The sequence below is a fragment of the Lissotriton helveticus genome, chromosome 7 (assembly GCF_964261635.1).
Source record: "Lissotriton helveticus chromosome 7, aLisHel1.1, whole genome shotgun sequence".
Taxonomy (NCBI): domain Eukaryota; kingdom Metazoa; phylum Chordata; class Amphibia; order Caudata; family Salamandridae; genus Lissotriton; species Lissotriton helveticus.
This window is the reverse complement of record NC_136068.1, coordinates 1,099,309,860-1,099,333,119: the sequence shown is the minus strand read 5'-3', so window position 1 is coordinate 1,099,333,119 and position 23,260 is coordinate 1,099,309,860. Positions and strand designations below refer to the sequence as shown.

Sequence of the window (23,260 nt, the reverse complement as noted above, 5' to 3'; positions counted from 1 at the left end):
TGTCATTACATACAGTGTATATTTTGTTACTTATGGTGTCAATGAGAAAATATAAACACCCAAGAAATATTATTAAACAGCAGCCATGTTATTTCAAAATGGAGTGGAGGTCTAATTGAGGCCTAGTTTAATCTAGGTCAGCAAAACAGGTTGTATCCATCAGTATTTTCGTTTCAATTACAAATGAATAATGTTAATAAGCAAATTTTGATTCTAATCAGAAAATAACTCACACATTGGTGACATTTTCTCTCTCCAGTGTTTTGCTACAGTTAGGCGGCTTGCTTTGGATTCTGATTTCCAGGACATAATGAGTTGGGTTGGGGCCGATCCTGTCTTACTGCAGTGTCATCACTATGGGATGGTGCTGTGCTCTTGGCAGGTGGTGGGTCATGGTTAGACATCAAGGTCTTCACATTTAGTGGTGTTTTCTGGCTTGGAGGCTGATTTGTTGATTATGTTGTCATGAGACAGTCTGATGTGATTTGGAGGTGACCGTAGTACGCTGTTTTCCTTTTCACTATGCTCTAGTGTTTTCAGCTTCCAGAGACAGGTTTGGTTTTGTCGGTGATTTTATCAATACGTGACACTGTGTTTTGGTTTGGTGAAAGTTAGGGCTCCACAGTAGTGTTATTCCAAGCCATGACGTATTGTTGGTGATGTCATCAATATGTACCAATGTTCTGGGGTTTGCTGAGGCATTAGTTTGCTGCTGAAGCTGCTATTCCTTTTCATTAGCAGTGTTTATTTAGAGAAGGCTGAGGTATGATGTGGAGGACATCAGTATGCCTATATGTTCTTATTTGTAGTTGCTGTCAGTTTCGTAATATCTTATAAGTGGCTAAACAGTTAGAAAAGGGCTGATGTATAGTGGTTAGTGTTATCTAATAAACAACAGTGTGTGTAAGGACTGGAATTTTGTTGTGATGCCACAAAAATACTACTTGTGGGTGGGAACAGGTAAATGTTCATAACTCTTTTCATAAAATGCAAAGTTTGATGTGTTTTTGAGAGCTACAGGTTGGTGGCAATTTCACCGTTTTGCAATATGTCTTGTGGTTCGTCTTGGTTTAGTTCTGTGTGGTGCTGTCACCACCATGTATTGCCTATCCTTGTTGTGAGCAAGCTGGAGTTTGCTGGTGCTGTCGCCACCGCATTGCACGTGTTTTGGATGTAAGGACTTTTGTGGCAATATCTTTATTATGCAAAGTGTGTTGTCGTTTGGATTCAGCAGGAGTTCAGTAGTCCTCTCATCACTATACGCACTGTCACAGTTGGCATGAAGGGGGACGTTGATGTCATCGAATGAGGATTGTGCTTTGCAGCAGGTTGGCGTTCGGTAGTGATGCAGTCATTTATGAGAGTTTTGACTCCAGGCCGATGTTCAGGTGTGTATCATGCTTTCAGGCATAAAACGTGTTATGATTTTCTTCTGGTGGGGTTCAGCACAGCTAATTTAGGACCACTTGAGAAGCTGATTAGACAGATTAGACCATGTGTTTGTAGAAAATATGAACTAGAACTTGAAAGACACCTCTGTGCACTACTGAGAAACCTGCTTTAATCTCACTAATTATCTGTCCTAGCTTTGAGTTGTTCTCGCTTATTTTAAGGTTCACACTGTAAGAGGTCTGGGAATGAAAAGCCCCTTTAAATAGAGGATTAGTGGAGCTTTATCAGTGGAGTCTGAGGTGGGGGCAGTGGGTAGTACGCTCTCAGAGGATTAGCAGTGTGGGGCCCCGCAGTGGGCTGTCACCCAGGCCTCACTGGAGCAGAGACTGTGAGTGTGGGTCCTGCTAGTTATGGGGCCTCCTGCGGCTGCAAACTTGATGTTTCTCTCTCTGTCTACATATGTAGAGGACATTTGGAAGCCTGATCGGTGACTCTGTAATCTAACCTTCATCAGCCTCAGCAGCCTGTGTTTACCACTCACTACACTGTGCACAGTGGACAACACCACCAGCTGCAACCACCCGCAAGCAGTAATAGCCAGCCTGGGTTTGCGCTCAAGCGGGGCAGACTCACAAGGAAACACAGGGAGATTTGCCTTTTAAGAACTCGATAGCAGTTTCCAGCTGTCTAGATGTTCTCTGAAATATTTTTAGAATCACAGCTGTCAATTCACAAACAGATTTAGTCAGAGCCTGGCTCCACTCCAGCCTGAGGATTCCTTCAGATCACTGCTGATCTAACAAATAAGCATCTGTTTACCATAAAGATCAGTCGCTCTTTCCTATGGTCAACCTTTGTAAAGCCATTGGCCAAAAACACTTAGGGGCACTAAAATATACAACATTAATCACTATATCAGCTAAGCAAGTCATACTAAACGCAAATGTTAATTAAATGTAGATGTTTCCTGATGTCTTCTGTGGAGCTCTTAAATATCACATTTGGAACACAAGCCACGAAAACTACATTTATTAGACACAGGGAATGTCACACCGTTTTAAGGATGGATGACACTCCCATGACTCAAAATGTGCCAACTGTCCAGATCTGAGCAATTTACCATAACCCAAAGGTATGCTTCATTTTACTAGCAAAGTCTAGGTGACATTTACTGTTACCAACGTACAGAAAATGTGGTGCTACCGGCAGCACATTACTGACTGTCAGTCTGTTCGATGCAGTTGCCTATAAGCCAGTAAGCTAGATGTATAGATGTATAGATCATCTTCTCGGGCAGTTTTACGTCACTTCCGTGTAAGCTTCCACAACTTAGGCATACATATTTGATTTACTTTTTATTGATTGAGGTACTCACCCCTCACACAACTTACTTTTAATCAGATGAAGTTAATTTAGTATTAAACATATGTAGTTGACTTCCTGTTACCCTGGTTGATCCACCTTCTGCAGATGCTAGTCTGCGGGACTTCCTGCTGGTCAGACTTCAATTACGTTCTAGTAACCAGAATTTTGGAAATTTGTTGTTAGTTACGTTTAAGCAACGACCCGTTACAATGTTCTGCTTGGGTGTCATTCTATTGACTTGTTTAAGGACTTCCTGACAGAAATAGACTTCAATTATAGCATCATGTTCTCTTCTTCCTTTTTAATTTTTATGAAAATGAGATTTCTTTGTACTTTTTTTGTACTTTTGTATGTGACAAACTTTTTAATGTATTTATGTGAAAGCCAAGGGTGTTTTTGGCTGGGGGCGTACAGATGGTTGGCAAATGGCCTTTTAAATCTGATTTTTGGAAATGTTTGTAGCATTTAGATTGTATACATTATAAATAGTTGTGATGTGATTTGTGCTTTGATGGTTTTAAATTTTAACCGAATAAAGAAACTTTGACTTTGACTTTGACAGACATTTTTAGACAGCACTTCATCAGCAAGACTTGAATTGGTCTTTGTTAGTCAGGTCTAGGCAAATCACGTTAGCTTGGTTTGCATGACTTGCTGTTAATGTGTGCATGTGATATCCTGTGAGCTGCGTCTGTGTCACTTATGGTCGGGTAGCTAGGTGAAGGCAGCATCCTAATGTAGTTCTTAAGGATAGGTTTTCTTTATTTGATATCTTTGTTTCCCAATGGTCTAAGGATAAGCTAGTTTCATTGACTTATTTCGGCCACCAGATCTGGTGGTCTTCTTGCCCTGGGCTCATGGTCACTAAGGAAACAGATCATGTTTCATCCATATTTCTGTCAAACAATCTGTAACTGTACACAGCAACTGGAGTTTTTTGTAGAATGTTTTATGGCTTCAGTGCTCATCACAGAATGTTTTACCTTCAGAATAAGCATCCTAGACCAAGCTGACCCTCCAGGCCTGGAGGCGGAAGCGGCGCAGTCACACTAGAACCCATCCAGTTTAGAGAGGCCTGTCCTGTGAGACCAGCAGATGCTTTCTGCACCAAGGCAACATTAGGCAGCGTTGTGCTCCGAGGAGCTGGAGGCAGGATTGTCTTCTAGGCTCCAAGCAACAGCAGGGAAAGGGCGAGAACAGCAACACATCAAAAACACATGAAAGAGGATCCCCAGTGCCTTGGCAGAATCTTTTCATGCATGCCATGTGAGTAATGAAATCAGGCTCAAATAGGCCACCTCTGAACATCAGGTTAGCTTTTAATAGTGCAGCAGGTGCAGTTTAACCGGACTCAGAAGCCCGAGAAGTTACCTGAATCCTGAATATTGTTGTATTTCATTACCAGACAACAAATAGGAGTCCCATTTTCAATGCTTGCCTAAGGGCCCTGGGTACCCTTGCCAAGCCACTGCCACTGGACCTACAGTCTTGTCCAGGGTAAGAGCCACGTTAGTGAAAGGAAAAGACACGAGTAATTATGCCTATGAGAGGAGAAGGGGCAGGGCATCAAAGACCCAAGAGCAAAGAAAAAACACATGACTCTCCTGGCAACCTTCCCTCTAGCTGGCTGCCTCTGTAAATCCTGTTTTAATTGCCTGCTTTGAGTCAGAAATCGTCGATATTTCTATCCTTGTCTTCCTGCCTGGTGCTGCCATAGGAAATATTGCGTCAAGGTGCTGCTCAGCTTCTCAGAAAGGTCAGCAGCAAGTCCAGGCAGAGGATGAAGAACTGTGGATGAAATCCACCCGATTGCAACGCAGGAGGAAGACACGTTTGCAATCCTAGCCCTGTGTCCCACATGGGGACACGCGTTCTCCCTAGAGAGGCTGCCTGTAAAGTATCCTGACACATTATTTCTAACAACGCTAGCAGTGCTCAAAGTTAGGGGTTATTGGGGCTAGATCCGTGTCACAATTAGTCTCTGATTGTGTAAATTAGTTTTATGTAGATTCTCTGTGTGTATGTCTATTTTACATGGATATTAAGAAAGACTGACTTCATGGACCCAGCCCTCCCGACTTCTTGTGGGCACCTGTTTCTAAATATTTGCACTGTCCTTTGCAAAGCACTTTGTTCGCCTTGTATTTGGGTTCCTGTATATTAACAATTTCAAGTGTAGCATGAATGATGGTCCGTATTATAGTGCCTGGCACAGACTGAAATGCTTCTCTGCACTTTGATAGTATGAAACATTATTATGTACTCACTAGTGTTCGTTTCATTTACCACGGAATCTGTTATGCCAGGCTATGGTTCCATGATCTGGAAGTCGCTCCCCGATCTCTGCAGTGACCCTTCAAGCACCTTCCTTACTGGGCATGGAACGGGGAGGACAACGCAGAGAGACTTTAAGCACCTTTCCAGGCGCCTTTAGCTTTCTAGTTCAGGCTGACAAAGGGCCCCTGCTGCCTCTACAGCACACATGGCAAGGCAGGAAGAGAACTTACTGTGCATGAATGAAGTTAAACAGAAATCTTGGAATGGGGCGTGAGGGTGAAGGTGAGGTTCTCCCCAACATGGTTCACCTGGCACGGCTCTTAAGCTCTGGGACATCCCTCCCCAATCTCCGAAAGTAGGAAACACTGGTGTTTACACCCAACTTAAAGCTGGAGTCGAGGCTGTCAATTACTACAGACCGTGCTCAGGAAAGCCTTGACGCCCCTTCACGCCAGCCCCTGAGGTCACTGGAGCCCTTGGGATGGGGCACTTGCATTCTTGCACCCTCATCTCCTCTAGATTTTGACCCCTCCTGCTGCAAACAAATGATATGTAATGTGCAGCCTTTTATAAAGAAAGACAACTGGGTACTCGGACAACAGAGAGTAATGAGGCAAAAGTAATATACAACAATCTAGATGTTCAATTAGAGATTATTATGCTGCTCATAATTAATAATTAACGCATTACAAAGAAAGAAAGGTCTATTGGCGCGGAGTCTGGGCTCTATTTGAAAACGTCATTTAAAATTCTAAGAGAAGCCAACTTTAGGTGTATGAAATATGTAGACTATACTAAGGTGGTGTGGAGGCCTGGTGTTGAAGATGACTGGGAGTCGGGCATAGCGCCTTCAATTCGATGCCAACACAGTCTTCAGAGCGGGAGAGGTGTGCCTTTAGCACCCTGAACTGGATATGAGTTGGATAGCTGGTTTTGAACTCACTCTTGTTTCTGCAATGCCTCGGTACTCCTAACTCAAGCCCCTATCACACCGCCGCCCTCCTCTGTCCATGACACTCGTCCACGTTAGAAGTATCATCTGACTACAAAGAGCACGGCAACAACTTACTTACTCCTTCCTAATACTTACTCACCATTTGCTTACCCTCCCTCCTCATGCTTACACAAATCACTCATCTTGCTATGGGAGAACATTGCATTACTCGCCCCACAGCTGTCCTGTGGCTGAACCATTCCAACAGCTTACGAATGCGATATTCTTGCCCCCACACCTCCTATGTACAGAGTTTAGCTTAAATAGCCCGGTGTTCAGTTCCTGGAGCCCTTATGATTGGATTCATACCAAAATTAAGGGGTAAGGGTGTCCCGAATTTTGGTAGAGGCATCTCATTCAAGACCTCTTCCTCCATGTTTCATCTTCTTCCGAGGTCATTCATTGGCGGGCATTGAAAGACGAGTTCAGGTTCGAGCACGTGAGGTGACAGCTTCTCCAGGCATTCTGGGTCTTCCCCCCATTGTGCGTTAGCAACGCAGCAGCCTAGAGCCTTGCATTACGGTTTGATTGATTTTAAGAATGTAATCAACTTTTTCATCAATGGATATCCTCCCCACTCCCCTTTTTCACAATGTAAAGTGGAATCATCCCGGTGGCATGCTCCCCTCATTCTTGCAAACTGTGTATTCATCACCGTACTGGGTGCAGCCTTCAAGAGGTTTTATAAGTGTTGCGGCCACCTCACAGTTATGACGAACACGAAGATCTGATCTTAAAATACCTTGAGTGACGAACGAGGCCAAGGTGCAGGCCACGGGTGACCTCGTGGTTTATTGCCCCCCACCCCTTCCGACGCTCCCGGATTCACACCTTCCATTGGAACGCTGATTAGTGGTATCTGCAGGCACATCGATCCGTTTGTACAGCGGGTGCCACCCTTTCAAGGCCAGCAGGTAAACACATAAATCGTTCCATTTAGGGCACGGAGCTAGCTTCAAGAAGCCCTTTGTCACTCAAGTATGTGTAAACTTCTTAAATATTGCGAAACGCCACACAATGCCCTTGTGTTGCGTCAGAGCGCTGCACCTCTGCACGTCCTTCTTGTGTGATGGGCACGTGGTTCGCGTTGTTTCAGGTGAGACAAATTTAATGCTTAACACCTGGCAAACATTGTTAAAGCGAACCTTGGCGCCACTCTATGCGAGGTCAGCGACAAATAGACATCCAAAAATAGAAATAAGAATCAGGGGACCTCGAGTACTGGTGGCAAAATGTACATTAAAATAAGGCTTTTATCACTCCTGAGTGGAGTAGAGTAGGATGGCTTCCATTACTCCTGAGCGGAGGAGAGTAGTATAGCTTTTAATACTCCTGTGCAAAGGACAGGGCAGTGGCTCCTATCACGGCTGAGTGAAGGAGATTAAGGCGATTTCCATTACACCTGAGCGGAGGAGACTAGGACGGCTTCCATTACTCCTTGGCTCAGGAGAGTAGTATGACTTCCAATACGATGGCTTCCATTACTCCTGGGTGGAGGTGGAGGAGAGTAGTATGACTCCCATTCTTCCTGGGTGGAGGAGGGTAGTATGACTTCCATTCCTCCAGAGAAGAGGAGAGTATGATGGCTTCCATTACTCCTTGGTTCAGGAGGATAGTATGACTTCAATTACTCCTGAATAGTGGAGAGTATGATGGCTTCTATTACTCCTGGATGGAGGAGAGTAGTATGACTTCCATTACTCCTGAGCAGAGGACAGTACGATGCCTTTCATTATTCTTGGGTGAACGAGAGCAGTATGACTTCCATTCCTCCTGACAAGGGAAGAGTATGATGGCTTCCATTACTCCTGGGTGGAGAAGAGTAGCATGACTTCCATTACTCCTGTGTGTGGGAGATATAGCTTTTATACTCCTGTGCAAAAGACAGGTCAATGACTTCTGCCGTCGCTGAGTGAAGGAGATTAAGGTGATTTTCATTAGACCTAAGTGGAGACTAGGAAGGCTTCCATTGCTCCTGGCTGGAGGAGAGTAGTATGACTTCCTTTACTCCTGAACAGAGGAGAGAGTATGATGGATTCCATTACTCCTTTGTAGAGGAGAGTAGTATGATTTGCATTAATCCTGATTGGATAAAAGTAGTATGACTTCCATTACTCCTGAAAAAAGGCGAGCAGGATAGTATTTAATACATCTGAGCAAAGGAGATTAGCATGGATAAAATTACTCTCCAGCACTGGAGAGTAGGATGACATCTGATATGCCTGAGCAAAAGAGAGTGGGTGGGTTATATAACCCCTAAATAGAGGAGAGAATGCAAAGGAGAGTATGACAGCTTGCATTACTCCTGAGCACAGGAGAGTAATATGGGTTTCATTTCTCCTAAGCAAAGGAAAGTAGGGTGGATTCTAATACGCGAGCGAAAGTGAGTTGCATGGATTACAATAATCCTGGGTTGCAAGGATTTCTATGTTCATGAGCCGAGGGGAGAATGATGGATTCTAATACTCCAGAGGAAAGAAGAGTTGAATAGATTACAATACTCTAGCATGAGCAAGAGTTGCAGGGATTAAATGACTCCTGAGCTGAACAGAGTAGGATGGCTTCTAAGGAGAGTTGAATGGATTGCGTTACCTCTGAGCGGTTTGCGTTATTTCTGAACAGGTTCTGATATTTATGGTGTGCATGGTCGGAGCTAGTAAGGATCTTATTGTAAATGGCATACAGTGTGAGAAGCCCAAGGTAGATGTTATTCCCTGGGGAACATATGCAGTCACTGTGAGGAATTTGAGACATATGAACGACTAGTGTGAACAGACATTACTAGTGGCCCTATCTGCAATTCTGAGATTGGTCATTATAGCATGTTAGACGGCACTTTGGGGCTGGTGTCTGGGGGTATACGAATGTCAGCCTCTAGCAGAAGATTGAGCACAGATAAATACTTAGGCTTCTGGCTGAACTGCAGTCTTCATCTACTGTGTATTGTCGAAGGTGGCCTTCTTTCGCATACAACAACATTTAGGTACTCTTCAGCTGTTACGCTGTGTTAAATTACATGTTGTCTGCGAACTAAGAACAGATTATGGGCCTAATTGTAAAATTGGCGGTCCGATGGACCATCAAACCCATACCCGCACCGGCTGGCCGACAGCCCTATTAAGAGTTTGGTGGTCTGACCGCCAAAGCACCGCTGCAACCGCCGGGGATCCGTGATCCCTCGGTGATGTTGCAGAAGTGTAAAGCCACAATATGCTGGCAGTGCTGCTGTGGCACCACCAAGCACATTACAAGTTTTCTCCCTGCCACTGTTTTCATGACAGTGAACCTGCCATGAAAAGTGTGGTGGTGAGGAAACGAAGGGGCTCTACAGGGCCCCCTGTTGCCTCAGTGCCAGGGAATGCATGCAGAGGCGCACATGTTGTGCCCCCCTGTATGCATGCACCCCAAGTGCCAAGATGGCATGAACTTAATAGTCCATGCTGTGCAGGAACTTGCTTTGGCATTCCGATTGCGGTGCCTTTCTAATGCTCGCCACCTGGGACCGCCAAAGCACCGTCCGCCAGAACAGGAGAAAACACCAAATCTGGCGGGCAGTCGGGGAATGAGTTTGGCGGTGTGGGAGGGGGGCACTGGCATGGCGGCCCGCTCCCACACGGCCAAACTCGTAATCAGGCTGACTGATAACAGCGAGACGCATGAATGTTTTTATTTCGTCAGCTTTAAATATAGTCTTGCAGTGAATGTGTATATATGTATACATTTTATATTGTTTTTACTATAACCTTGTTTGTTTAATGAAAGTGCACTTTTATGGCTGTGATTACAACTGAATAAAGAACATTTTGACTTTGAATTTGGATAAATATGTCCTCTTGTGCATGAGTTACACAAATTGAGACTGACGTTAGTTATATATCATAACATAACATGTGTATTTGTAAAGCTCACCTTTACCCAGAAGGGTATCTTGTCGCTGAGTAACAGATGTTCATTGGTACCTGATCACTGATTCATGTTGCTTTGAAAACTAGCCCTTCACCCGCAGAAGAATACTATAGCTCTGATGGAAATGAGGATTGACCCGTACTCTCTGCATCAGTTTTTTAATTGAATTTCATTTTATGCTCCTAGGGGGAAACTCCCTATGATGTCATCATCCCTCGAGCCACTGCAAACACTCAGGTGAACAGCAACAACTCGACAATCCGCGCCGAAGACGCTTATGCTGCACAAGATGGGAGGAAATCACAGGTAAGAGGAACCAGGGGCGGGTGGCCTTTAGAGAGCTCGAGGATACACGTTGTCTGGCACCATCAAACGGGGAGAGGTTGAGGATGCATGGACCACTGGGCAGGGCATTGTCTGGCACCATCACACTGGGAGAGGTTGAGGATGCATGGACCACTGGGCAGGGCATTGTCTGGCACCATCACACTGGGAGAGGTTGAGGATGCATGGACCACTGGGCAGGGCGTTGTCTGGCTCCATTACACTGGGAGAGGTTGAGGATGCACGGACCACTGGACAGGGCGTTGTCTGGCTCCATTACACTGGGAGAGGTTGAGGATGCACGGACCACTGGGCAGGGCGTTGTCTGGCACCATCACACTGGGAGAGATTGAGGATGCACGGACCACTGGGCAGGGCGTTGTCTGGCACCATCACACTGGGAGAGGTTGAGGATGCATGGACCACTGGGCAGGGCGTTGTCTGGCACCATCACACTGGGAGAGGTTGAGGATGCATGGACCACTGGGCAGGGCGTTGTCTGGCTCCATCACACTGGGAGAGGTTGAAGATGCATGGACCACTGGACAGGGCGTTGTCTGGCTCCATCACACTGGGAGAGGTTGAGGATGCATGGACCACTGGACAGGGCGTTGTCTGTCTCCATTACACTGGGAGAGGTTGAGGATGCACGGACCACTGGGCAGGGCGTTGTCTGGCTCCATTACACTGGGAGAGGTTGAGGATGCACGGACCACTGGACAGGGCGTTGTCTGGCTCCATTACACTGGTAGAGGTTGAGGATGCACGGACCACTGGGCAGGGCGTTGTCTGGCTCCATTACACTGGGAGAGGTTGAGGATGCACGGACCACTGGACAGGGCGTTGTCTGGCTCCATTACACTGGGAGAGGTTGAGGATGCACGGACCACTGGGCAGGGCGTTGTCTGGCTCCATTACACTGGGAGAGGTTGAGGATGCACGGACCACTGGACAGGGCGTTGTCTGGCTCCATTACACTGGGAGAGGTTGAGGATGCACGGACCACTGGACAGGGCGTTGTCTGGCTCCATTACACTGGGAGAGGTTGAGGATGCACGGACCACTGGACAGGGCGTTGTCTGGCTCCATTACACTGGGAGAGGTTGAGGATGCACGGACCACTGGACAGGGCGTTGTCTGGCTCCATTACACTGGTAGAGGTTGAGGATGCACGGACCACTGGGCAGGGCGTTGTCTGGCTCCATTACACTAGGAGAGGTTGAGGATGCACGGACCACTGGACAGGGCGTTGTCTGGCTCCATTACACTGGGAGAGGTTGAGGATGCACGGACCACTGGACAGGGCGTTGACTGGCTCCATTACACTGGGAGAGGTTGAGGATGCACGGAGCACTGGACAGGGCGTTGTCTGGATCGATTACACTGGGAGAGGTTGAGGATGCACGGACCACTGGACAGGGCGTTGTCTGGCTCGATTACACTGGGAGAGGTTGAGGATGCACGGACCACTGGACAGGGCGTTGTCTGGCTCCATTACACTGGTAGAGGTTGAGGATGCACGGACCACTGGGCAGGGGTTTGTCTGGCTCCATTACACTGGGAGAGGTTGAGGATACACGGACCACTGGACAGGGCGTTGTCTGGCTCCATTACACTGGAAGAGGTTGAGGATGCACGGACCACTGGGCAGGGTGTTGTCTGGCTCCATTACACTGGGAGAGGTTGAGGATGCATGGACCACTGGACAGGGCGTTGTCTGGCTCCATAACACTGGGAGAGGTTGAGGATGCATGGACCACTGGACAGGGCGTTGTCTGGCTCCATTACACTGGGAGAGGTTGAGGATGCACGGACCACTGGACAGGGCGTTGTCTGGCTCCATTACACTGGTAGAGGTTGAGGATGCACGGACCACTGGGCAGGGCGTTGTCTGGCTCCATTACACTGGGAGAGGTTGAGGATACACGGACCACTGGACAGGGCGTTGTCTGGCTCCATTACACTGGGAGAGGTTGAGGATGCACGGACCACTGGGCAGGGCGTTGTCTGGCTCCATTACACTGGGAGAGGTTGAGGATGCACGGACCACTGGACAGGGCGTTGTCTGGCTCCATTACACTGGGAGAGGTTGAGGATGCACGGACCACTGGACAGGGCGTTGTCTGGCTCCATTACACTGGGAGAGATTGAGGATGCACGGACCACTGGACAGGGCGTTGTCTGGCTACATTACACTAGGAGAGGTTGAGGATGGGCGGACCACTGGGCAGGGCGTTGTCTGGCTCCATTACACTGGGAGAGGTTGAGGATGCACGGACCACTGGACAGGGCATTGTCTGGCTCCATTACACTGGGAGAGGTTGAGGATGCACGGACCACTGGGCAGGGCGTTGTCTGGCTCCATTACACTAGGAGAGGTTGAGGATGCATGGACCACTGGACAGGGCGTTGTCTGGCTCCATTACACTGGGAGAGGTTGAGGATGCACGGACCACTGGGCAGGGCGTTGTCTGGCTCCATTACACAGGGAGAGCTTGAGAATGCATGGACCAATGGACAGGGCGTTGTCTGGCTCCATCACACTGGGAGAGCTCGAGATGCACGGACCACTGAGCCGGCATTGTCTGACTCCCTCACACTGGGAGAACTCGGGGATGCATGGACCACTGGGTCAGGCGTTGTCTGGCTCTATTACACTGGGAGAGCTCGGGATGCACAGACCACTGGGCAGGGCGTTGTCTGGCTCCATTACACTGGGAGAACTCGAGGATACATGGGGCCACTGGGCAGGGCGTTGCCTGGCTCCATCACACTGGGAGAGCTCGAGGATGCATGGACCACTGGGCCAGGCGTTGTCTGGCTCCATCACACTGGGAGAGCTCGAGGATGCATGGACCACTGGGCCAGGCGTTGTCTGGCTCTATTACACTGGGAGAGCTCGAGAATGCATAGACCACTGGGCAGGGCGTTGTCTGGCTCCATTACACTGGGAGAGCTCGAGGATACATGGGGCCACTGCGCAGGGCGTTGCCTGGCTCCATTACACTCAGGACTCTCTTAGGCCAAAGTCCACACCGGGCGCAACGCCCTTGCCACAGGAGATTGTTGGCTCATTGCAAACACTTCTCATGTAGAGTTATAAATACTCTGTTGATTTATGTTCAGATCAGGCGAGGGTCTGCACTGCTAAAGTCGCTATCACATTATATGATATAATTGCTAGTTCTCCATCCATGAGCCAGCTGGCACTCATCCTCATTCCTAAAGCCATTGAATGAGTTTCCAAAGCAGGGAAGCTCTTGCTGGCCGCTGGCAGGGTGGCATGGAAAAAGGCCAGTGGAGGAGCTGGTGGACTATTAGATACTTTTAATCTATCGGAACAATTTATTCAGTATCTGGTGTTGAAATGCCTGGTCCTGTAGATGGGACATCAGGGGCCGCCAAGCCCACCTAGCCTGCATATTTCTCTGTCTGTTTTGATGTCAAAGTCGCTAGTGAAGGGCCCGATCACGAAGGGTTTGAAAATACTGACTAGGGTGAAAATCCCTATTTGTACTCTACTCGTTATCAAAACAAGGGGGCAAACTGCAAGCGCTGTAAGTTTAAAAAAAAAAAAATTACGTTTAAGTTTACGCTGTAAAGGTTTTACTATCCTGAGTGTCTCTCTAGTCAAACCTGGGGCAAATCAGTCCGGAAAGTAGAGCACGTGCGCTTTTTGTTAACTCGAGAATGGGTAATAACTAATAACTTAGGGGTCGATTATGATTGCGGTGATTCCGCATCCTCCGGGCCGGTGGAAGCCACCACCGGCCCGGAGGATGCGGAATCACCGCTGCGGACCTTCAAAACACCCACCACCAGCTTATGATGGCGGTGGGATCAGCAGCGGACGGCAGGTCCATCCACCGCTGATCCGTGGGGTGTTGGACGCAATTTGGTGGCGGTGTCTGCTAGACACCACCAGGCAAATTACGATGAGTTTGTAAACATGCTTTTCCGATGTGGATTTACCGCCGTGGAAAAGCATGTGGACAATAGCTTCTGGGGGGCCCCTGCGGGCGCCCAGGGTGTCGGGGGTGGGGGGTGCACATGGGGGGTACCTATGGTACCCCCCTGCATTTACATGCACAAAGCGGCAGGTACCGCGCGGTGCCTGCCACGTTGTGCATGTAAATGCAAATCATGCATTTTTAACCTTACGGCGGGTGCTGCTTGAAGCAGCCCCCGCTGCAAGGTTAAAGATACGGGATGTGACCGCCAGGGTGGCGGTCACATCCTAATTGCAACAGAGGGACCGCCGCTGCCCCTGTGGCGTCCCTCCACCTCGGGGGTGGCGGACGGACACAGGTCCATCCGCCATCCTAAGAGGCCCCATAGTTTGTTAGATGCTGTTCCCAAATGGAAATGCACAAATTGCACTTCCCACAGCCCCGCACAGTCATTTTTACTGGATGCTCAGTGTCTGCGCGGGAGGCTGCACTACTGTGTGGCTGTCAGGATAGGGGCCTTAGTCACTGCTCTATTTTTCCTCTTAACTATCCTTAACATCCCTCGAGTCTAGAGTGACTTGCGCCTTTAACAATTCTGATGCAATATTTTCCCTACTACCACTACTGAAAGACAATCAAGCCTGTACTGCCATTTTCGGTTCTCGTGAGGCGCCCCTTCCACCTCCTGTAACACTTATTTCATCACCCATTGTTCCAGAACCTCAACTCTGCCCTATGATGTTCAATGCCTGAGCTGTGCTCATCGATCCTGGTACTTAAATGACTCGTTCATCACTCCATCTCTCCCAAACTACACATATTTAAGCCTTTGCATCTCTCCGCCTTGAATGTCCACTGCAACCTATTCATTCTAGGCCCATACTTGGAACACACTGGCCGGTTGGGAACTATCTTCATTTTGTTGAAGGCCGATCCAACTTCAGAAATGCTGGCATCAAAGGCACCCTTGTAGCTCACGATTCAAGAGCCTGAAATGTTGTAGACGTTAGTAGTGGGAAGCATGCAAGTTCTTTAAGAATTCCGTTTTTTACATTAAGAATTTCTGGAAATTGTAATTGATAAGAGTTTGACTTGAGCTTGGAAAAAATGACTTCACTAAATTGTATTTTCATTTTATTCTTGTTGCTACAGGTCCAGTCCTACCCCAATGCCCGGTGGTGAGGGGTAGTGCCCTCTGCTGCAGCGTTCCCAGGGCCCAGCTATCCAGCTTTTACATCCATTCTCCCAAGCGCCTAGCAATTTACAGACTGATCAGACTCCAAGCAGGTGTCCCGGGAGAGGCTAATAACAGAGACCAAGCTGATGGTGTCTCATCTCTCTCTGAGAATCCTTGCTGCGGTGCAACGCCCACCAGGGGCCACCCAAAGTCCGTTTCGACTGTGAAGCTCCATGCCTTTGTTGTGATTGAGCTCAGATTTGCTCTGAACTTGGGAGTCCTCTATAAAAATCAGCTCTACTACCCCTGCACCATCCCTCACAGCTGTAAGCGCCCTCAGTGTTGGTTCTTGGTGGAGGGTCCAGGTAAATGAGGACCTAACTTATTTGGCATTCCTTTTCCTGCCCTTTGCTCTCAGCAAACATTTCAGAGGGAACTCAAAAGCACCCTCCGGGTCCATGGGGTTCTAAATGACCATTGCAAGTCCTTTTGAAATTGGCTTTTATATGTGTTGGGGTTTTCGATTGAAAACAGAAGAGAGCTGTCATCCCACTCCATTGCCTTCATAGAGGTTTTCAAATATGAACCATCATATATGTTGTTCCCTCATTTTGTTACATCAGGCCTACATTGGATACAGGCAGTTTTTTATTGTAAGTTTTTTTTATATAGCACAAACTTGACTCAAAGGTATCAGAGCGCTTTACATGAGCACCAGTTGCGTTACACAAGGACACATTCTTTTTTTTGGCACAGGGAGCTTAAGTGATTTGCCCAGAATCACAGGACGTTGAGCGTCATTGCCGAGACTCGAACGTGGTTCCCCAGATTAGAGCTTGACCGCCCTAGCTGTTAGGCTACATCCTCTTCTCTAAGAATACGTTTGTCAGCTTATCCAACACGACCTTTCACTTCTGCCTCTGGCACCCCCAGTGGATTTCCAGCACCTCCTAAGGTTATTCTGACCCTTTCTTTGTAAGTCAAAAGACTACCTTTAATCCCATTTTCTTAACAGGCATGGTGCCTTGAGCCGAGCAAACAGAGTCTCTAAGGTGCCAATTCCAAAGGATTAACCATGGATATTTTCCAATATAGGCCCAACAAATATCTTATGTACTGAATAAAGACAATGCATTTTAAAGGAATCTGATGCATAGGAAATGCATAAGTGGCTCCAAGGGTAGCTGGGCTGCTTGTTTGCCGATTTGCACAAATGGTTCCACCCTAGTTTGCAAGGGTGCAAGAAATGTACATTTCGCATCTGTTGAGCGAAGTGAGGATTCTAATTCATTCGAGAAGAGTGGTCATCTATTCTGAGGGCAAAGGCAGTGTTCTAGTATCTCCTCTCTCCAAAGTCTCCAGCATTGGTATGGCTTATTCACTTTATCACTGGAGTCCCATATTCGAGGTTCATAATATGACTCTCTGTGGCGCAGACCTTCTTCACGTCCAAAAGCACATGCCTATTGAGAAATGCAATGAACCCCAGACCGGCTAGTCCACCTCTGCTTCCAGGCATCATATGCCACCCCATCTGATTTTAGCAAGGAACAAGAGCAACCTATATGTCCCTGCGAACTGGGTATAGCCATTCAGCCAACAAACAATGTTCACAATGAACTCATTTGAACAACAAATGTGAAAATAAAATAAGGTATGTTATTTCCTTGTATCCAAAATAGAGTTTGTAGTTAGAACGGGGAGATCTGCCCTTCTAACTCTGTTATTATAATGGTTCAATGTGGAATCAATCAAAGTTTTGAAATTGGAGCCCAGAAACAAAGGTTTTTCTATCAAGCCCACTTCAGACGAGCATGGGCATAACTTTTATTTAGCAAAGAACAATCATATGAAAAAAGAGTAAAACAATTGATGTGTATTCACACTATATACAAGATAAAAAGTGATCCAAGTGACTTTTGTGCCCCAGGATAGTGACCAAAACCAACAGTGACATATTATACAGTGACTAATTAAAACGAAGCAGTTGGTTATTGGAGTAATCGGGGAGGTCCCTTATGAAATCAAATATCAATCCACTTGGTAGGAATTTTTTTGTGTCCTAGGACTCTCCCTTTTTTTTTCTCTGATGGCGCATGTATTCACTCCATCAAGGGAAATTGTGGGGAAGTCAGTGTCCCTTCTAAATGCCCTTGATGTGCTTGTGGTGTGGATAATGGCTGCGCATAGCACTGATGCCAATAGATGTCTCAGGCACTACAGCTGAGAACTGAATGCATTTTGATGGCAGGTGTGCTGCATTTCCGACTATAACATCGTAATCCTGGTATAACATAACACAGTAGTTGTAAAGCACACGCTCCACCCAAGGGTATCAAGGCACTGAATAACAGATGTTTATTGTTACCAAACTCAAAGGTACTCATTTTATCGACCTCAGATGGATGAAATGCTGAGTGGACCCCCTGGGATTTGAACCTGTGACCATGAGGTCAAATGCAGACCCTCACAGGTATTCTGGATCAGGCGCCAAAAGCCAATTGCCGAATGCCTGAGACACGGGTATAAAAACTAAAGTAAATAGATGTTCTCTAATGATCAATACATATCCCATGCAATATTTTCTCAACTATAGCATATACAGCTGGCCTGCAATAAAATGGCTTTCTTTGCATTTTTAATAATAAAAATATGAACAGGCTGACAATGTTCAAACTCCGCAATCTAGGGTGAAGAGTTAAGCTCCGGTGCATGAAGACATCGTCAAATACATACCCCTTAACTGAGGACACAAAATAAATGATGACCAGCTAATTCAAGGTGCACTGGGCAGAGCCATTTCCAGTGATGGGTGAGAGGGAATCATTGAATCAGAACCCAGAGCAGATGCCTCGTCCCTTTTCATCCTGTGGCTCTAATTCTCTGAGGAGGATGCAGGTCAACGACAAGGGATCGACATATAAAAAAAGAAGGTGCAGGAAGGGTTAAGTCTCAAGTTCTCACCTATTCTGGCACCTCAGTCACACCACTGGATATCCAATGCAGTGCCTTTGTATATACATAGACATTATTATATATTTATTCTATACTATATGCAGATGACCTACAATAATGTGGCCTTTACAGCCGCCATTTTGGATGACTTTCAAATCATGATTTTTGTGCCAGTTGTATTTAGATACCATGATGTATATATCTATTATTATTTTTACAATTCGGGGACAAAATGGGATTGTATGCTTTTGTGTGAATATGTACAGATGAATAAATTGTTATTTAAAGCTAAAACCGTCGTGTTCTTTACTAGTATCATGGAAACCCTGAACAGTTTTAAAATGAAATATTTCTTGGGGGTAAAATAATATGCACTTACTCTTAGAAATGAAATCGATATGTGTGAAACAGCTTAGTTTCTTCTTTTCCTTCCCAAATACATTCTTTAAAATGCGTTTACGCCTGTCATATTCTGGAAAAATGCGCATCTCTGAACAATATGGCATCCATTTTAAAGAAATGATGTGGAAGTAAATACGTCTCCCCAGGAAACTTCCATTACATGGAGTGGCTGACACTGACGGCTACCTTCATGCACCATGCAGACACCTAGGAGTAACTTGAATTTGTTATATGTTATGTTTATTGGTATTTTATTAAAGACTTGTTAATAGCCTTAGCCTGATCACAGGGATAATTAATACTCTTTTCAGTTTTACATCAATAGAATACAATATCAATTCATCAAGAGCTGCTGTAATCCAGCTGGTGACATGGGTATGACCGATTCTGACAGTCATGTGTTGGTTTTGAGCTTGGGGCCGTGCACTACTGAGCCCTACTAAAAAGTAAAGCTCCAAATGCGTTCATTGCTGCATGCCCCACCTAGACTGGCATCCGGCAGATGCCAAAGTGTCCATAAATGTGACAATTCCGGTAAGTGCTTTAACAAATGTTTGCACTTATTTGAGATTGTTTATTTGAAAGTTAAACTAGATCTGTACACGTGTATAACCCCGTATCTGTCATATATAGGGCCACATATATAAAATTTGGGAATTGCTATTATCAATTTGTCATTTTCTGAGAATTGCAATTAGGTAATCACTATTTCCAATGTTTAAAACTCCACAAGTTTCATATACCGATTCTTAGTGGGTCGCAAATCGACCTACCTCATTAATATTAATGAGGTAGATCGCAAGTTGCGACCTCCTAGGAATCGCTAAAATCACTGAAATGGTGGTCTGCTGGGGTCATGTCCATGATTGCTTTTAAATAAAGCAATCTATTTTTTTTTTTTTTTTTAAATGCAACTTGTTTTCCTTAAAGGAAAACGGGTTGCATTTAAATAAAGAAAATAAAAAGTTTTCTTTTCATTTTTTTAGGAGCAGGCAGTGATCCATGGGACCACTGCCTGCTATTAAAAAACGTTTATACAACCATTCCCAAAGGGGAAGGGGTCCCTTCCCCTTCAGGACGCCTTCCCATGTGCGAATGGTTTACCACTAACTTGATGTTGATGGTACATTGCGAATGTTTTGCGACCGCATTCACGGTCACAAAACATTCATAAATACCGTTACGATTCGTTATTTGGAAGGGATGCCCTAAACACGCCACTTCTAAATACAGAATTGCAAACCCGTTTTGTGATTCGGTAAAGGTTACCAAATCTCAAAATATGGTTTGATACATGTAAAAAGCCTTTTTTGTTTTCGCAAACAGACCGATTCTGCAAATCGGCCCATTTATGAACGGAATATTGGTCGATATAGGTGGCCCTTAGAGTCCATTTCTGAGTATTTTGAAATATCACTGACAAAGATCTATAAATTTATAAAGATATAGTTAGATTTTAGGTGTCTCAAATAGCTGAAAAAATTCATTAGCAATTTCCCTAAGGGATCACCTTTTTGGGACTACGACTATACCCAGATGATCAAGGGCTATGAGGTCGCCCCATCAGTGAAAAACTCTGCACATGTCAATGTGACACTTGAAACCTGGAATTGTCCCTTCAGGCAGCCTTTAGCCACTTCTGATACTCTCCTTCCCCTGGATCTGACGACAAGTCCAACATATTTTCAGACCCCAGAAACAATCACTGACCCTACTGTAAACAGGATGGGGAAAGCCCTCTACTAGGATAAACTTTCATTGTAACCTTTTGGCTTTTCTTTTTCGTAGGGCAGTGACCAAAAGAAGGCACAACATATAGTAAGAGTGGGAAAACGTGCTGTATCTTAGAAACGTATCCTGCTTTCTTTACTCTGACCAGAAGACCAGCATGGGTTTGGTGTAATGTCTTTTCAAACTTCCTGCCTAGGAATCAATATAATTTTGCTGTGAAAATGGTAGAGTTGCCACCTGCTCAGTTATATACCCCACACATCCCCTCCTCTCACCCTTAACAAAGTTCTTTGTAATGCACATGGACAAGTAGAAGTCGCTCCTGAAGTGCTGAAAACTATTTGAAAAAATGCAATGGTTTAAGCCTGAATCTTCTCCATTAAAAGTTAAAGCTGTCCAGGAAGTACTCCCTTGGTGCAACCATTATGCTTGAGAAGAGGAACTTGCGTGGGAGAGAGGAGCCAGCGTTGGGTAGGTATGGGTATAGATCTATAACAGATATGGATCTATGAATATAAAGATCTAGTTCAACTTTAAAATAATTGGTCTAAAAAAAGTATAATCCTGAGGAGTCGCGCGAGCGCGTCGACCAAGATGGCCGCCACCGCCGGAGCTCCGTAAGTCCACCGGCTTAATTAGCCGAATAACGACGACTTTTCTGTCAGGTCCCGTCACTTTTTAGCGGCGCTTGTTATATTTAGCTGTTCCCTACCTGCAGTTCGATTTTTGGACGATTTCCTCGACGGAAGGCGCTTCTACTTGCTCCTCGGTTCTCTCCCCTGCCTCTGTTTCTGCTACTGCCGGCTTGCACTGCCTGGGGGGCGGAGTGAACACAAAGAAAGGGCCTGGCTTTGGCCTGGCCACACCCACGCTCCTGTTTAGCTGCTGCACCAAGCCTTTCTACAGTACTTTTGGGAAAATTACATCCTTTTTCCCACATATTTATTAAAATTTGAGGTGATTTTTACTTTTTTGCAATTTTCTGGCACAAAAGGTTAATTTCTCACCTCAATATGGAAAATAAAAATTTACTTACAAATAAAAGGAAACAGCTGATATCACCTCCTCCAGCTAAATCCAAAGCTGTTGAATCTTCTGAACCTTCCCTTACTTTGATTTTTGAGGAAATTCAAGCGCTGCGTCTTAATACAGACGCTATTGCCACTGAAGTGAAAAATGTTCGCAAAGACATGGCTTCTATCTCCATGAAAGTGTCTGATAATACTATCAAAATTCAGGACAATAAAACTAAATTGGACGCTTTTACTCCTTTGGTGAATCAAATAGTACCAATGCATACTCAATTGCTGGAATTGGAAAACCGTAATAGACAATACAATCTTCGTATTTTCAATCTTCCGGAAGAGATTGAGGGATCCGATTGCCGATTATATCTAGAATCCTTGCTACCTGGTCTCCTAAATCTCAAATTTCCTGAGAAATTTGAAATCGATAAGGCTCACAGAATTCCCTCACACAGGAATCCTCGCCACGCGAAACCCAGGCAGATGATTTTTAAGGTTTTGCGACACCATCATTTGGTTCTTATCAGGAAAGCAGCAAGAGACATTCCCTCCCTCTTAGTAGATGGCTGTAAAATCTTTATCCATCAAGATTTTGCTAAAGAAACGGTTGCTATTCGCAAGGAATTTTCCTCTCTCCGGCCACAATTGCGAAGCCTTGGTTTTAAGTATGGTCTATTTGATCCCTCTACGATGAGAATCTGGAAAGATGCCTTTTCTAAATCTTTTCATCGTCCTGAAGATTTGAGACTCTTTCTAGCACAACAAGCTTCATCGTCAATGGACACTCATGATCCAGTTACCTGAAGACATCTACTCTGATCTTTCCTGACATCTATATATTTCTCACTCTTCACGGGCTCCAACGGTTCACTTGGCCATGCTTGAGGAACGTGTGTGCGCCTCTATCTTCTTATTTCTGTCTCTGTTTTTTGTCTGTTTGTCCTTCCTTCCTTTGTGTTTCCTCCTTTTGTGTCCTTCCTGTTACTATTCTCTACGTAGAGTTACTTTTTCTCTGTGGCTGCTTTTCAACTCCTCTTCCTTTGATTCTTTTCCTCTCCTCTTCCTTCTAGCTCCTAATGGCTAATACTCACTCTATTAAACTTGTTTCACTCAATGTCAAGGGCCTGCGACATCCAGTAAAACGCACGAAAATCTTGGACTACCTGGGGGCCTGCAAAGCGGATATTTGTTTCCTTCAAGAAACACATGTTGATGATAAGATTTTGCAATACATGAAGAAAAAATGGGTTGATAATATTGTCTCCTCACCTGCGTTAGGGAAGAAAAATGGGGTTGCGATTTTCTTTGCAAAACGGTTACACTGTCAGATTCTTAGCAAGTTTAATGACACTGAAGGTAGATATATTGTAGTTAAGGTTAAAGTTTATGACTCATCCTTTTATTTGCTTAATGTTTACGGCCCTACGGCTGATGACCCTTCGTTTTGGTCTGCTATGACTACTGAAGTTCTGCGGTTAGGACAAGTTCCTTTGATTGTTGGGGGGGATTTTAATGTGATTATTGATCCGTTATTAGATAGGCTTTCCTCTGCAAAATTCCGCCCTCCTAGAGTTTTTCATGCCTTTAAGTCTTTCCTTAGATCCACCAAATTGGCGGATATTTGGAGAATACACTTTCCTACTGATAAATGGTTTTCCTTTTTCTCCAATTCTCATAACTCTCACTCAAGGATTGATTATTTTCTGCTTTCACCTTCTTTACTCCAATCAGCTGACAATCCTGTTGTGGGTAATATTGATAT

The 23,260-nt window shown here is 45.5% G+C and overlaps 1 protein-coding gene across 1 annotated transcript in view; it reads left to right on the top strand.

The window, feature by feature from the left end:
* Window positions 1-18,634, top strand: part of GPRC5C (G protein-coupled receptor class C group 5 member C) — a 133,720-nt gene extending 115,086 nt beyond the window's left edge. The window contains exons 4-5 of the mRNA XM_078654235.1: window positions 10,121-10,240; window positions 15,361-18,634. Coding sequence (XP_078510361.1) covers window positions 10,121-10,240; window positions 15,361-15,390 — 150 coding nt within the window. The 3' untranslated portion in view covers window positions 15,391-18,634. The remainder of the gene's footprint in view (window positions 1-10,120; window positions 10,241-15,360) is intronic.
* The last annotated feature ends 4,626 nt before the right edge of the window (window positions 18,635-23,260 follow it).